This window comes from Argentina anserina, chromosome 6 (assembly GCF_933775445.1).
Source record: "Argentina anserina chromosome 6, drPotAnse1.1, whole genome shotgun sequence".
NCBI lineage: Eukaryota > Viridiplantae > Streptophyta > Magnoliopsida > Rosales > Rosaceae > Argentina > Argentina anserina.
The window spans coordinates 31249638-31261672 of record NC_065877.1 but is presented as its reverse complement, the minus strand read 5'-3'; the positions used below and the strand labels follow the sequence as shown (position 1 = coordinate 31261672).

The 12035-nt window shown below is 36.7% G+C and overlaps 3 protein-coding genes across 5 annotated transcripts; 2 read left to right on the top strand and 1 right to left on the bottom strand.

Annotated features, from left to right (window-relative positions):
• Positions 1-22: 22 nt before the first annotated feature.
• Positions 23-2898, top strand: LOC126800092 (protein GAMETE EXPRESSED 1-like). Of its 2 annotated transcripts, XM_050527377.1 has the most exons (6): positions 23-104; positions 566-1072; positions 1165-1945; positions 2046-2232; positions 2322-2469; positions 2567-2898. In XM_050527377.1, the coding sequence occupies exons 2-6, from the start codon at positions 600-602 to the stop codon at positions 2841-2843; spliced, it is 1866 nt and encodes a 621-aa protein (XP_050383334.1). In that variant the 5' UTR covers positions 23-104; positions 566-599; the 3' UTR covers positions 2844-2898. The 2 variants fall into 2 exon arrangements, with proteins under 2 accessions (XP_050383334.1, XP_050383333.1); XM_050527376.1 differs by lacking the exon at positions 23-104 and having other exon boundaries at positions 518-1072.
• An 886-nt stretch (positions 2899-3784) lies between these two features.
• Positions 3785-5103, top strand: LOC126798170 (eukaryotic translation initiation factor 1A). Of its 2 annotated transcripts, none has more exons than XM_050525034.1 (2): positions 3785-3923; positions 4421-5103. In XM_050525034.1, the coding sequence occupies exons 1-2, from the start codon at positions 3809-3811 to the stop codon at positions 4873-4875; spliced, it is 570 nt and encodes a 189-aa protein (XP_050380991.1). In that variant the 5' UTR covers positions 3785-3808; the 3' UTR covers positions 4876-5103. The 2 variants fall into 2 exon arrangements, with proteins under 2 accessions (XP_050380991.1, XP_050380992.1); XM_050525035.1 differs by having other exon boundaries at positions 3861-3923; positions 4409-5103.
• Positions 5104-8865: 3762 nt separating this feature from the next.
• LOC126799495 (protein IQ-DOMAIN 33) lies at positions 8866-11812 on the bottom strand. Its single transcript, XM_050526706.1, is given in 8 exon segments — positions 8866-9239; positions 9398-9787; positions 9878-9991; positions 10096-10236; positions 10238-10306; positions 10491-10799; positions 10904-10980; positions 11330-11812. Coding segments are annotated over 7 exon segments (1191 nt in total). The 5' UTR covers positions 10976-10980; positions 11330-11812; the 3' UTR covers positions 8866-9143.
• Between the last annotated feature and the right edge of the window lie 223 nt (positions 11813-12035).

Here is a 12035-nt window from a genome sequence, read left to right as displayed (position 1 = left end):
AAATTGGAGATACTAAGCTCATGGAAAGACTATTTCCACATACAAATCAGAATCAAGAACCATAAGAAGGCTACCAATTGCCAATGCCAATAAATCCTTACAAGGTAAAATCCAATAAATTTTCGAAGAGTAATACCTTGGTAAACAACCTCTAATGCAAAGTCCCACAAAACTTTTTAATTAGGGTGTATTATATAAGAAATTATGCATTATTATAATATAAATGTAATTTATATTAAATTTTAGACAGATTCCTTGACCAATAAGTGATAAGGTTAATTTATATTATTAGATTAGTCCTCAGAGAAACTTTAGCAGCAAGTAACTTTAATTATAGATTTCCTAATCATGAGTTTTTGGTGCTTAGAAATACATGAACTCCCTGCAGTCGAAACAGAGATTCAATCATTCTAAGTCGTCAGAACTAATCAAAGTTTGGCCTTTTCCCACAAGTTTAATCCTTTCGATAGCACCATATTTTTGCCATCGAACAAAGTACTTAACTGATTGGCGCATTTGGAATTTGAATTGCTGATCACTATTGATATTTTGGTGATTGTTCCAGTAGGTAAAAGATTTTTGGAAGGAGAAAAGCGCAAATGGGTCGAATCAAATCTCTTATTTTCTTGCTGATCTTCTTAACTCTATCAAGGTCTTGTATGTGCTGGTGGTTCTCTTCTTCTTCTAGCAAGACAACTGGCTATAAACCTCCAAAAACTCTGCAAATATCCGGTGATGTTCCAGTTATATTCTCCATGGAAGCTTTCCATGATCAGAGGGCAATTCAACGGAAAGAAGTAGCTGATAAAAGAAAACTTGAATCTTGTTGGTTTGATGCCTATAAAGGACTATTTGCAGCATGCTCCGAGATTTCGAGCGACAAGTATGATATGAAGAAGAGGTTTTCTTGGGAACTAAGCAACTGCTTTCAGAAGGAAATCGGCAGGCAACCTTTTCCTACATGCAGTGAAGGCTCTCCTATGAAAGCTTGCCTTGCGAAGTTGGATGACAATGCTATTGAGACATACAGGGCCTTCTTCATAGAGACTGACTCTATTTGCTTTCAGTTACAGTTGAGTCTCAATTGTTTCCAATTGGAATTTGCAGTTTTTTTTAAGCCTACTTATGTTTAACTTAGAAACTGATTCTCTTTTTTTGGTGCAGGTCTCATGTATTTAGGGCTGAAACAGAAAAGTTGGTGAATCAATTGGTGAAGTCAGCTGATTATGCAGAGGGAAAACTAGAAACCATTGCAGAACAATCAGAGAAATTGTTGGAGGGGTCAAAAGATATACACATATCCTTGAGTTCAATTGACCAACAGACCCAAGAGATGGCTCAAACTTCCAAGAAGGTTGGTGAACAAATTGGTGATATAGTGAAGCAGTCTGAGATAATGTTTGAGCAATCTGAGAGAATTGCTGCATCGCAGTTAGATCAATCTGAAATAATTTCTGCATCCCAGTTAGAGCAATCTGAAAAAATTGCTGCATCTCAGTTAGAGTTGCAAAAAGGGCAAGAGAAACTGAAGGAAAATCTGCAAGAGGGCGTGGAAGTGATACACGAGTCTTATCATGCTCTAGGTAAAGAAATACACAGTTTACAGGATGAGACTATTGAGATAGAGAAGAAAGTAACCGAAGTCGGCGACACAGTGTCTACAAAGATGAACATCCTACAAAGTAAGGCTGATGTTATAAGCAATGTAACAGAGATTTCATTGGAAAAGCAAAAAGCACTTCTCGAAGGTCAATCAGAAGCTCTTGACGGCCTTCAGTCATTAACTAAATTTCAGGTTCAAGCTCTAGAAGAGAGCAGGGGCATTTTGCAGCAATTGGCTAAGTTTGGTCGTGAGCAGCAAGAAGAACTTCTTCAGCAACAAGAGCAAATTAAACAAGGCCATGTCAATCTGGTTAAAAATTCAAAGTCCATATTGGCAGCTCAGGTTAGCAGCATTTCTCTTCGTTGCAATCTAATTAAGTCTCCATAATGATTTTAACTTCTCTCATAAAACTGGTTCCCTTACTGCTTATATATGTTTGCAGGAAGCTTTTGAACAAAAACAAGAAACCATGTTTCTTGCTCTGGATAAGCTATTCAAATTGCAAAATGCCTTGTTTCTCGAATCAAGATCAATTAAAACTTTCTTTCTGTATTCCATATCGATGTTAGTGATCTACTTGTCTACCAGCACAAAGCAAACTTACAAAGTGAGACCAATTCTTTACATAGGTAAGCGTCTAGTCATATCCATTTTTTTTAGAAGCTTAATTTGTTCTCTGTAGCTACATGTGAGTGATATCGTTTTTCTTTTGTCACAGGTCTATGTGTTGCATTTTCGATTGAATTAGCAACGGTTCGATTCTCAACCAGTGGAGTAGAGCAACAGACAATGATAGTCAATGTAATCAGGCTCCTTTATGTGTTGTTCTCTTTAGTTCTGGTAGTATACGCCGCCTTCACATATAGGTAAAAAAAAAAAAGCAAAAATAATCTTTTAGAGTTGGTTTTTAACTTTTTATATATGACGGACAACTGAAATATTATATGTAATTGAAACTTTCAGGGACTATGAGATGCTGAATTACAACATGCTGAAAAATCTGACAGAGGAGTTCCTAAGGTTTCAAAAGAATGCTGCTTCTCCATACGATTACGATGACTCACCAGATGCTGAGAACGATGAATCAGACTGGATTACATCGGTTGACACTGGTGTAGATGATGGCATTGAATACCTGTTGGACTCCGGATCCACTGATCATATGCATGAGGAGGTTGGAGATAATTCAAATCTGATAACTTCGGTTACTAGAAGATATAATCTGCGCAGTCGACGTTAAACTATCTCTTCATCTAAACTTGTGAACTGATTATTTGCTTAGAGAGTAAAAGCCATTAAACATAACCTCTAGAGAGAGCTAGCTAGCTAGATTTGTCAATGTTAATTCATGAGGATTGATTATCCTACTGTAATCTACTTCTTCTAATGAATTATAATTGTACAGTACGTGAACTTTGAGAATTTCTCACACTTGACTGAGTTAAATGCTTACGAGATGAGCAATTACTACTTTGCAATCATTACGTCGATATCCATTTTTTTCTTATGATGCAAGAATAATATTTTGATTATTTTCGGTAACACCTCAAACTGAATATAACAGCTGTTAGTGTTTGAGGGTTCTTGAGTTCGAAACCAAGTTCTGATTGTAGCATATATTGAGCTTCACAGTCCAAGGAGAAGAGGAACATTGAGCTCAACAACAATAAAAGTTCAGTTTTATGAACATTCTTACATGCTAAAGTATCAAATGTTAGCAAACTTAGCATCAATCTCAACATTAATGGTTATAACAACCAACGGTCATCATACTGCTGATAGCCTGATAGAGTTGCCACTGCTCCACACATCTTTTATTAATAAAGCTAATAAAGAAGTCAAAAAGGTCAAATGGTTAAAATTTTAAATTATTTAATTTGTCTTTTATTAATCAATGTTATGTGTAAATATATTCTCAGAAGAAATAAGAGTGTAACTTGATAAAGAATAAACTTAAAAATAAAAAATAAAAATTACAGTTACTGACTTACTCACTCACAATCTCTATAATTAAAAGTAACTGTCCGACCATGGTTTTAACACTTCTAACAAGTATTAGGCCAGTATAACAGACCAACACGTACATTTAATTTTATTTTCAAAAGTCTAGGGCCGCCCATAAGGTCCAATTTAACTGGTTTAACAGATGCCAAATCCCGAACCCTGTCACATTCGGGTCGACCCGACCCCACGTGAACCGACTCGATGTTCTGTGGGTACAAAACTAGGGCTTTTCTTCTTTTCGATTCCGAAAAAACAAATCAGCGTTTTTCAGGTTCTGCTCTCGCACCCTTTTCCCTTCGACTTTCTCTAAACTCAGGTATAACCTCGTTCCATATCCTCCAATATTAATTTCATTAATTCATTTCTTGTTCTCCTTTTCAATTCTCATCGATCTAGGGTTTGCTCCGCCCATCATTTTTTGTATCAGTCGCTAGAGCTTTGTGCTTAAATTATTTAATCCAATGAACAACTTTCTTGTTTTAATCCGTGTCATCCTTTTCTATTCCCCCCTAATTTTGATGAACACTTCAGTTTATTTTTTATGAATGATTAAATATTGAATTTATTTCTCAGAATAGCAAAGTAGTTTGTTAATATGTGTAGCAATTATTTCTGGCTGGGGTTGATTCTTGTATATGACCTAATTTCTGAAGATTAATTTTGTTTGTGCTGCACTTATGAAAATGAAAACTTTTGAATTGTTTATTGATGAAAATGAAATATGGTTTTTGTGGTGGGGGTTTGAATTGATGGTGGACTTATACGATTGGGTAGGATTTGATTTTTCGTGTCTGAATGAAGTTTGGTTTGCAGAAGCAGGAACAGTAATCATGCCGAAGAACAAGGGAAAGGGAGGAAAGAACAGGAAGAGGGGAAAGAACGAGGCTGATGACGAAAAGCGTGAGCTTGTCTTCAAGGAAGACGGACAGGAGTACGCCCAAGTGCTTCGGATGCTGGGTAATGGTCGGTGCGAGGCCCAGTGCATTGATAATACCAAGCGGCTCTGCCATATCCGTGGTAAGATGCACAAGAAGGTGTGGATTGCAGCTGGGGATATCATTCTCGTCGGGCTTCGTGACTATCAGGATGACAAGGCTGATGTGATCCTTAAGTACATGCCGGATGAGGCTAGGCTGCTCAAGGCGTATGGAGAGCTTCCAGAGGGTATTCGTCTTAACGAGGGTATTGGTAATGCTATTGATGAAGAGGATGAAAATGATGGTGAAGACTATGTTGAGTTTGAGGATGAAGATATTGATAAGATTTAAGGTTTGCAGACCCGCTATTTTTCAGTGTTATATGCTAGCTTTACCAGTTTGGAGTTATTGACATCACTACAAGTCAAACTTGGATTGGCAGCTGTACTTTTATGGTTTTGTATTTCCAGATGGGCAATTGGTCTTGTTCCATGTAACATCTGTTATTATTAATATATGTATGCTTGTCTTCTTTTATGAATAATGGTTATGTTCTAGTGCCTGCATACATTCTCTTGCCTTGTGTTACTTGAATTTGTCTATAATGGCCTTCCTAATTTATCTGTGTTATTTGAGCTCTGGATTGTTTATGATTTTGTTGGTTGGAGACGTCCGTCTTTTAATTTGTTGGTCTCAAAATGTAGGAGACCTCTTTGGGCCCTTATTTTGCTCAATCTGGTATGGGAATGCTGTAATGCAAATGAGCAATACAGTGACAATCTAATATAAGCGAAGTTGAATGTTGATATAGACTATTGGTAGTCTGGTGAGACAGTAACTGAATGAGGTGCTATGCTGCAATCTTGGCCATGGAGCATCTATGTATCGTTCAGGGCGGAAACTAATGGCGGTTCAATTTCAGACTCGAGCTGTGCTGGTAAGTTGGATCCAGGCTTGGTTGAGTAGTGGGTGTTTGGAGGACGGCCAGGTTAAATGGTACAGTATAGCTATATGGAGTTAAATTTAGTGGCAGATAGGTTTAGCTCTGCTGGTCTTTTGCATAGCTTTTGGATGCAATGGGGCTATCTAGTTCTTGTGTCGTGTCTTGGGTTTTACAGCTGATGCTAATTAGTACATTGGGTTTTAACTGAACATATATAACCTTCTGATGTTCTTGTATTGAAACATCAAGTTCCTACAGGTGAAGAATTTCGACGATTCTAATGACCGCACTTCCATTCGAAATTTGGTTTTCTAAAGCAAATCCAACGCCCCTTACCCGTTTCCGCTATCCGAAAATGGTGGGGATCCCCATACCCGTTACCCGATTATACCCGAAATATTCTCCCATTAGGGTCGAATACCTGTGGGTACCCTACCCGCTGGGTATTTTTGTCATCCCTAGATTATCTCCTTAAAACTTTATTCAGTTTTCTTCAATAACGTTGTCATGCTAAAAAAAGGAATATATATATATATATATATTCAAGCAAATCACCCCACTATCTAATGATCTGTCACAATGAGGATAAGAAATGTTATCCTTGCACAGTAGGTAAATAATTGTAAATTTACAAAAGTGTAAATTATCAATTTGGGATACATATCTGAATATAATCTACAAGTCTGAGATTGGTGTTAACATAATATACAAGCATAACTACAGGGGAAAAACAAAGTCATTGTGATGTACAAGGACAAAAGAGTAGCCATATACTGTGTACTTCTGCTACTGCTAGCTATAAAGCGAAAAAATCAAACAAACTGATCCTCTAATTAACCAATGCTTTCTGAGTCTGACCAACACTCGCAGTAGCTAGTTAAACTTTCCTAGTCATGATTTACAGGCAAATTTTAGACAGTTGATAATGAGGACAACTTGACCAACAAGATATAAGCCAGAGACAAAAAGTAGGTATATATTTACCGCAGGATCCTTCCCTGAAATTTGAATGATTCTTCCTTGTACTATTGAAATTGATTGTGAGAGTAATAGGAGGCTGCCGCAGCAATTTATAAGTGAGACGAACACTAATGCAGCTTGCTAGCTAGCTATAAATTTGGCTAGTCATTTACTGTAGATGTTAACTCTCTCCATTTCTGACGCGGCACAACTGCTTCAGGGCACTGTTTATAATTTTGAAAGTGAGGACAGCAGCACTAAGGGCAAAGATAATGAAGATGGCCAAGCGAACACAAATGCTATATAGTATCATCTCATGATCCGGCTGAGAGTTTCCATATCTTCTTCCTTGTACTATTGATGTCGTTGGTGCTTCTGCAGGTGACAAAAATTCAGCTAATATAGCTGTAGTAGTAGCTTCTCTGTCACCGGCATTCACAGATGATGAGATGGGATAAGAAAGTAGTAATACTCATCAAGAAGAAGAACAGGATCAAAGATGGGGGTTGATGATCATTATGAGAGTAATTAGAGGCTTCCATTGTAGAAATGTAATGTGGATTATCAGTGTTGCATGGCAATAATATATTGGTGGAAGTTTAATAATTGATGTACAGAAATGTAGCTAGATGCTAATCATGCTATAGACATGGCCATAATTATGATTCTCAGAATTTGGAGGTACAATTCTACCTGTTTTGGTAACAAGGACCACTACATAATTTCCCCAACTATGCAATCCTTTACCTATACTTCTCATTTCTTTCTTTGTAGTGTTGAAATATCTTTTGCATTGTTTGTGAAAAAGAATGTGATATTTGTTAGCTAATATAAAAAAGAATGTGATATTTCTAGACTGACTCATCCGCTTTGGTATACAACGGTGTACCACCGTGGAGTAGGGGTGGCAATGATACATAATTCTATTCCAACTAATTCATATACTAGCCGTACCAAATATATTAGTATACCACCAAATTGGTACATGGTACACGGTACAGTATACTGTACCATACTTCAAAATATAGTTGGTAGGTGGTACAAATTTTCCGTGTACCATGATATGCCGTATCAATCGAAATAGAAGTTTTATGAAAAAAAAACCCTAATATTTTATGAAAAAAAACCCTAATATATGCGCATTCATGGTGAGTTGAACTTGGTATTCTTTCATACAAGTTGAAGTCAACTACCACTAGACTATCATTGCAATTGCAACAACTCATTGCTAAACAATATATATATTCTTAAATTATATATATCCATAAATATTTCAGTCGTGGATTTAGTGAAAAATAAATCTCAACCGTAGATTTTTGTTAAATTTATAATTTTTGGACTTTGACATGTTTAATTTATGACTTTGTACTTGGTAATTTGATTGAAGTTGTATAAAACTTTGTATTTGTGTTGTTATTTGCTATTACTTATTTGGATTGAACCTTTAAATTTTTTGGCCATAAACATATTGGTAGAAACTCATTACTAACTGTACCAACTGTACCAATTAGTTGGTATACCAACGTTATTGGTTGGTTTAAATGGTTGATTTTTCATACAAATTATATGTTAGTTGGTACATGGTATTAGAATAATGAAGTTGGTTTACCTACCAATCCACCCCTACCGTGGAGCTTTGGGGGTTGTCCTCCACTAGATTTACCTCCGGGTCCCACGTAGAAAATGTGAGAACTGGAAATAAAAAAAAAAGTTATATTTTTGTTAGCTAATGTCCCTACTTATAATTTTTGATGATGTTCTTTTCGGTTCAACAATAATTGTACTGTCACTACTGCTGAAAATTTTATATTCATCCGTACAGCAGCAGGTGCCTGTGTTAGGAGTATTTGATTATTTGTTTTGGTCAATTTAGGAGTATTTAATTAGCTATCATAATTTATTTTAGGTACTACTCTATGAGTCTATGTTGTGTGGTCAATTATACTTCACTTTGTAATTGTAATTACAAATTTGTCACAATTCTATATTTTATATCTTCTTCTTTTCTTTGGTCTGAAAAATTCTTCACTAATTCCATTTTGATTTGCTTATTCATTTATACTGTTGACCTGACATCCTTAGGTCTTAAAGTTTATGTACAGAGTTAGTAAGATGCATTTTGACACAAGCTGTCTTCCTGGAGATCACAGCTGGTTAGAAAGAAACTACTCAATCGATTCCTCCCCAGGACCACACTAGAACAGTGGTACCACTTTGATGGTTGTAAATTCGGCAAGGTTTTTGCATATGCCTTAGCATTTCTTAGAGTTTGATCATTAGTGATGGAGGTAACAATTTTTGTATGAAAAAATAGGTTGTAATGCATCAAGATGGTAGCTGGAATTAGGCAAAGACCTGAAAAGTGAAAACAGACACAAATAATTCTGTGGACAGTAAGATAGAAGTGTGTTGCAATTACTGCTGTATCAATGGAAGTCAATTCTTTAGATTGCAGAATGTCTAAAGCTGATTATTTTTATGCTAAAGATTACAGTTGTCAGTAACACAATAATAAGCTCCATTTCAATCTCAGATACTGAGCATGTACACTTCTGAACATTTTTGAAACTCGAGCATGATGATTCTCCATTGCTTAACTACATTTACATGAGTCATCAAGAAAAATACTTCAATTCACACAATCCCAAACCAAGGATCTGCTTATTTACTCTTACATTGTCAAATTTCAACAAGACTAATGAGAAAGCTGTAATTGTCAAAATGACGAGTTTCTGCACATGACACTCCGGGTTTTCTTTGACTTGTCGATTGCATCTTTATCAGCCTCCCTTAAATAATCCTTCTTGCTTACCTGTGCCAATGTGGAAGTCAAAGTCACATGAAAAGCATAAACTAATTGCGATTTTATTTGTATTCTTTACATTCTCGATGAAGATCATTGCAAATGGATCATGGAAGTTCCTGTCTAGCTCGTTTTAATATTGCAGTTCAGTTTCAGTAAATTCTTACCTTGAGGTAATCTTTCCCATACTCATAACTAGACACAGTTTTCCGTCGTGATACACCTTTTGTAGCCTTGAAGCTGTTTTGATCAACTGAGTTGAAGCTACTGCCTAATTCTTCTGTTACTGAAAAATTATCAAATGCAACAGTCACCTCATTAGATCCACAGCTTTCTTTTTCTTCAATCATTCCATCAAATAATCTCTTCCTGATCTTTACAATTCTCTGGTTGCTATCAATTGGCTCAACAAGATGTGTATTGCTTGTAGGAGTTTCGACCAAGGAGCCTGAGTTTTCAGGCAGGCGGGTTGCCATCCATCGTTCTAGCCAGCTCCACCCCATATTTTGTTCTGTGCCATCAGATCTTGCTTGTTTTTTCTTTGAACAGATCCGTAGCTACGTTTATACAAGAAGCAAAAAAAATAGTACTAAGCTAAATTTCAACAAAATTTTACTATGACCTTTATCTGGAATTTTCAGATGTACCTGTTGCGAAAAGGCATAAGCTAATGCTCTCTCACGCCTGGTTGTCGCCTCCAATCTGTTCTGCAGTCTCATTTTTGACATGTTGCTACTCAATGTGCTATCATCCCAATCTTCCTGCAAGTGATCATTTTGTTACTGATTATAACGATACGAGGCTATCCTTCAACATAATCGAGCTAGTTCTAAGAAATTAAAAGCTAGAGTTGTTTGTTTACTACCTTAAGCCTTAGCACTTGAGCTCTAGCTTTCTGCTGTGTCAGCCGCTGTTAAGCAGCCAAGTTTTCCTCCTGTACTGAGTGCACTTCCATCGAATTTGCTGTTTGACCTTCAACTGATGTCCCCAGAGACTCCATACTTGGGACTTTCTGATCCTACAACAAGCTCCTGTTTACTACCCTCTGATTTGATCCCTTCATTCTGATACCTAGTCTGAAATTCAAAGAGTCTAATTACCATCAATGAGGAGGTATATATCTAGAATTTCCATAAACAATTTGAAAAATGACCAAGTTCTAACATGCTAATATTAATTCACCGAAATTCAGTAAATACCTTCACTAATATCGTTGAACTATGACTTACAAATGTTCTGAGTTTCTGATATGAAATTTACCAGGAAGCCTCTAAATGCTGACTGGATGATGATTGCTGCTAGCTCCTCAGACATTGTGTTGCAGACGGGCATATCTTTCTTGTCTACTAAGTCTTCTTGCAATGGTTGTGTGACAGTGGCCTCAGAGCTCTCAGCAGAACAAGAATCCACCTCAACCATCACTGAATTGAGCTGCGATACACTAGCTTCAAAGCTCTTAACTGAAGCTGAATCCTTGTCTACAACCATTGAATTGAATTCGTCCCCACATAGATATGATCTGAGTCTACCTGAGCTCCATCTTCTCCGTTCTGTCATATTGTTCCTCCCCTGATCATTTCATCAAACAAAACATCAAATGACATCAATATATACTTATATAAGTATGTAGTAGCATAAGAAAAGTAACAGACTCGAAAACAAGTATGACTTACATTGCTCTCATGAGTCTTAAAAGATCGATTTCTCGAGAAGACACTCTTGACTAAACCTCCATGGATTCCCATCTCAACTGAGAAGGCACAAGCACAAAGAAGCTGCTCAAAGAGAGCTAGTGTGTCCTAAATCATATATACTTCAGTGAAAAGCTCATAAGTGAACTGACATTTCTCAATTACAGTAAATTTCACTGTATAGAATTGTTTGAGAAGTTTAATGACAACTAATACACTTTAATTAGAGAATAAGCACATGTTAGATAGAATTAAGTCAGAAACCTGCAGGGTTTTAATTGCTTTAGAGCTGGATCTGATCCATTTTAGTCACAAAAATAATAGAATCTGAAAAGTGAGGGTTGGATAAGAAAAGATTGATATGATGAAGGAGGGGGTGGGGGCATGGTTTTGTTTTTGCTTTTTCACCTGCTTTTGTCACATGGCTTGAAGCACATTGTCCTCAAAAAGCTTGCTTGCTGTTAAGGCTATGCCCTATTCCTTTCTGCTTACTTCTTCCCCTCCTCCTTTGTTGTCTCACTGTAAAATGAAATTCTTGAGCCAAATTTATGAACAGACTGGATTTCATAATTTTCTGAAATTATATCTGTATATATATCCCTAAAACTACAGCAACTTAACCTTATGTGTTGTTGTGCTAAGTGCAGAAAGAGGATTAGCTTTTTTCTTTTGTGAAACAATAAAACCTTGAAGTAACTAAGATGCTTGTGATTGTAGGATGTCACAGTCACTGATCTTTGGTACCAGCCAAGTTGCAACCTTTCCTTCTGATCGACCCCAAATGTTTGCTTTGGAATTGAATGACAATGCCACACAGAATTTGGGTCCATGATAAGCGCTGATGCATTTGATCTGTGAAAACCTTTGTCATCAGATCGATCATTTGTCGAATCCTGATCAGCTAGTCTGGCATTCCTAAAACTCCATAAAGATTTGAAATGCATTTCCGTCAATATCTGCATTTCTCATGCATTTCCGTCAATATCTGCCGTCTCACATACTCAAAATAAACTCGCCGCCGACCCAATGGGTTCAATGTCCTTGTCCTCCACCTTATAACAGAATCCTAAATCCAAGTGCGTCAAGTTGGGTACCAAGTTCATCAACGAAACAA

What these genes read in the sequence shown, in the direction of transcription:
- LOC126800092 (XM_050527377.1), top strand. Translation starts at nt 600, where the DNA reads ATGGGTCGAATCAAATCTCTTATTTTCTTGCTGATCTTCTTAACTCTA. An exon ending in AGTCCATATTGGCAGCTCAG is followed by an intron (nt 1,946 to 2,045) that starts GTTAGCAGCATT and finishes ATATGTTTGCAG; the next exon opens with GAAGCTTTTGAACAAAAACA. An exon ending in TACGCCGCCTTCACATATAG is followed by an intron (nt 2,470 to 2,566) that starts GTAAAAAAAAAA and finishes TGAAACTTTCAG; the next exon opens with GGACTATGAGATGCTGAATT.
- LOC126798170 (XM_050525034.1), top strand. Translation starts at nt 3,809, where the DNA reads ATGTTCTGTGGGTACAAAACTAGGGCTTTTCTTCTTTTCGATTCCGAA. An exon ending in TCGACTTTCTCTAAACTCAG is followed by an intron (nt 3,924 to 4,420) that starts GTATAACCTCGT and finishes TTTGGTTTGCAG; the next exon opens with AAGCAGGAACAGTAATCATG.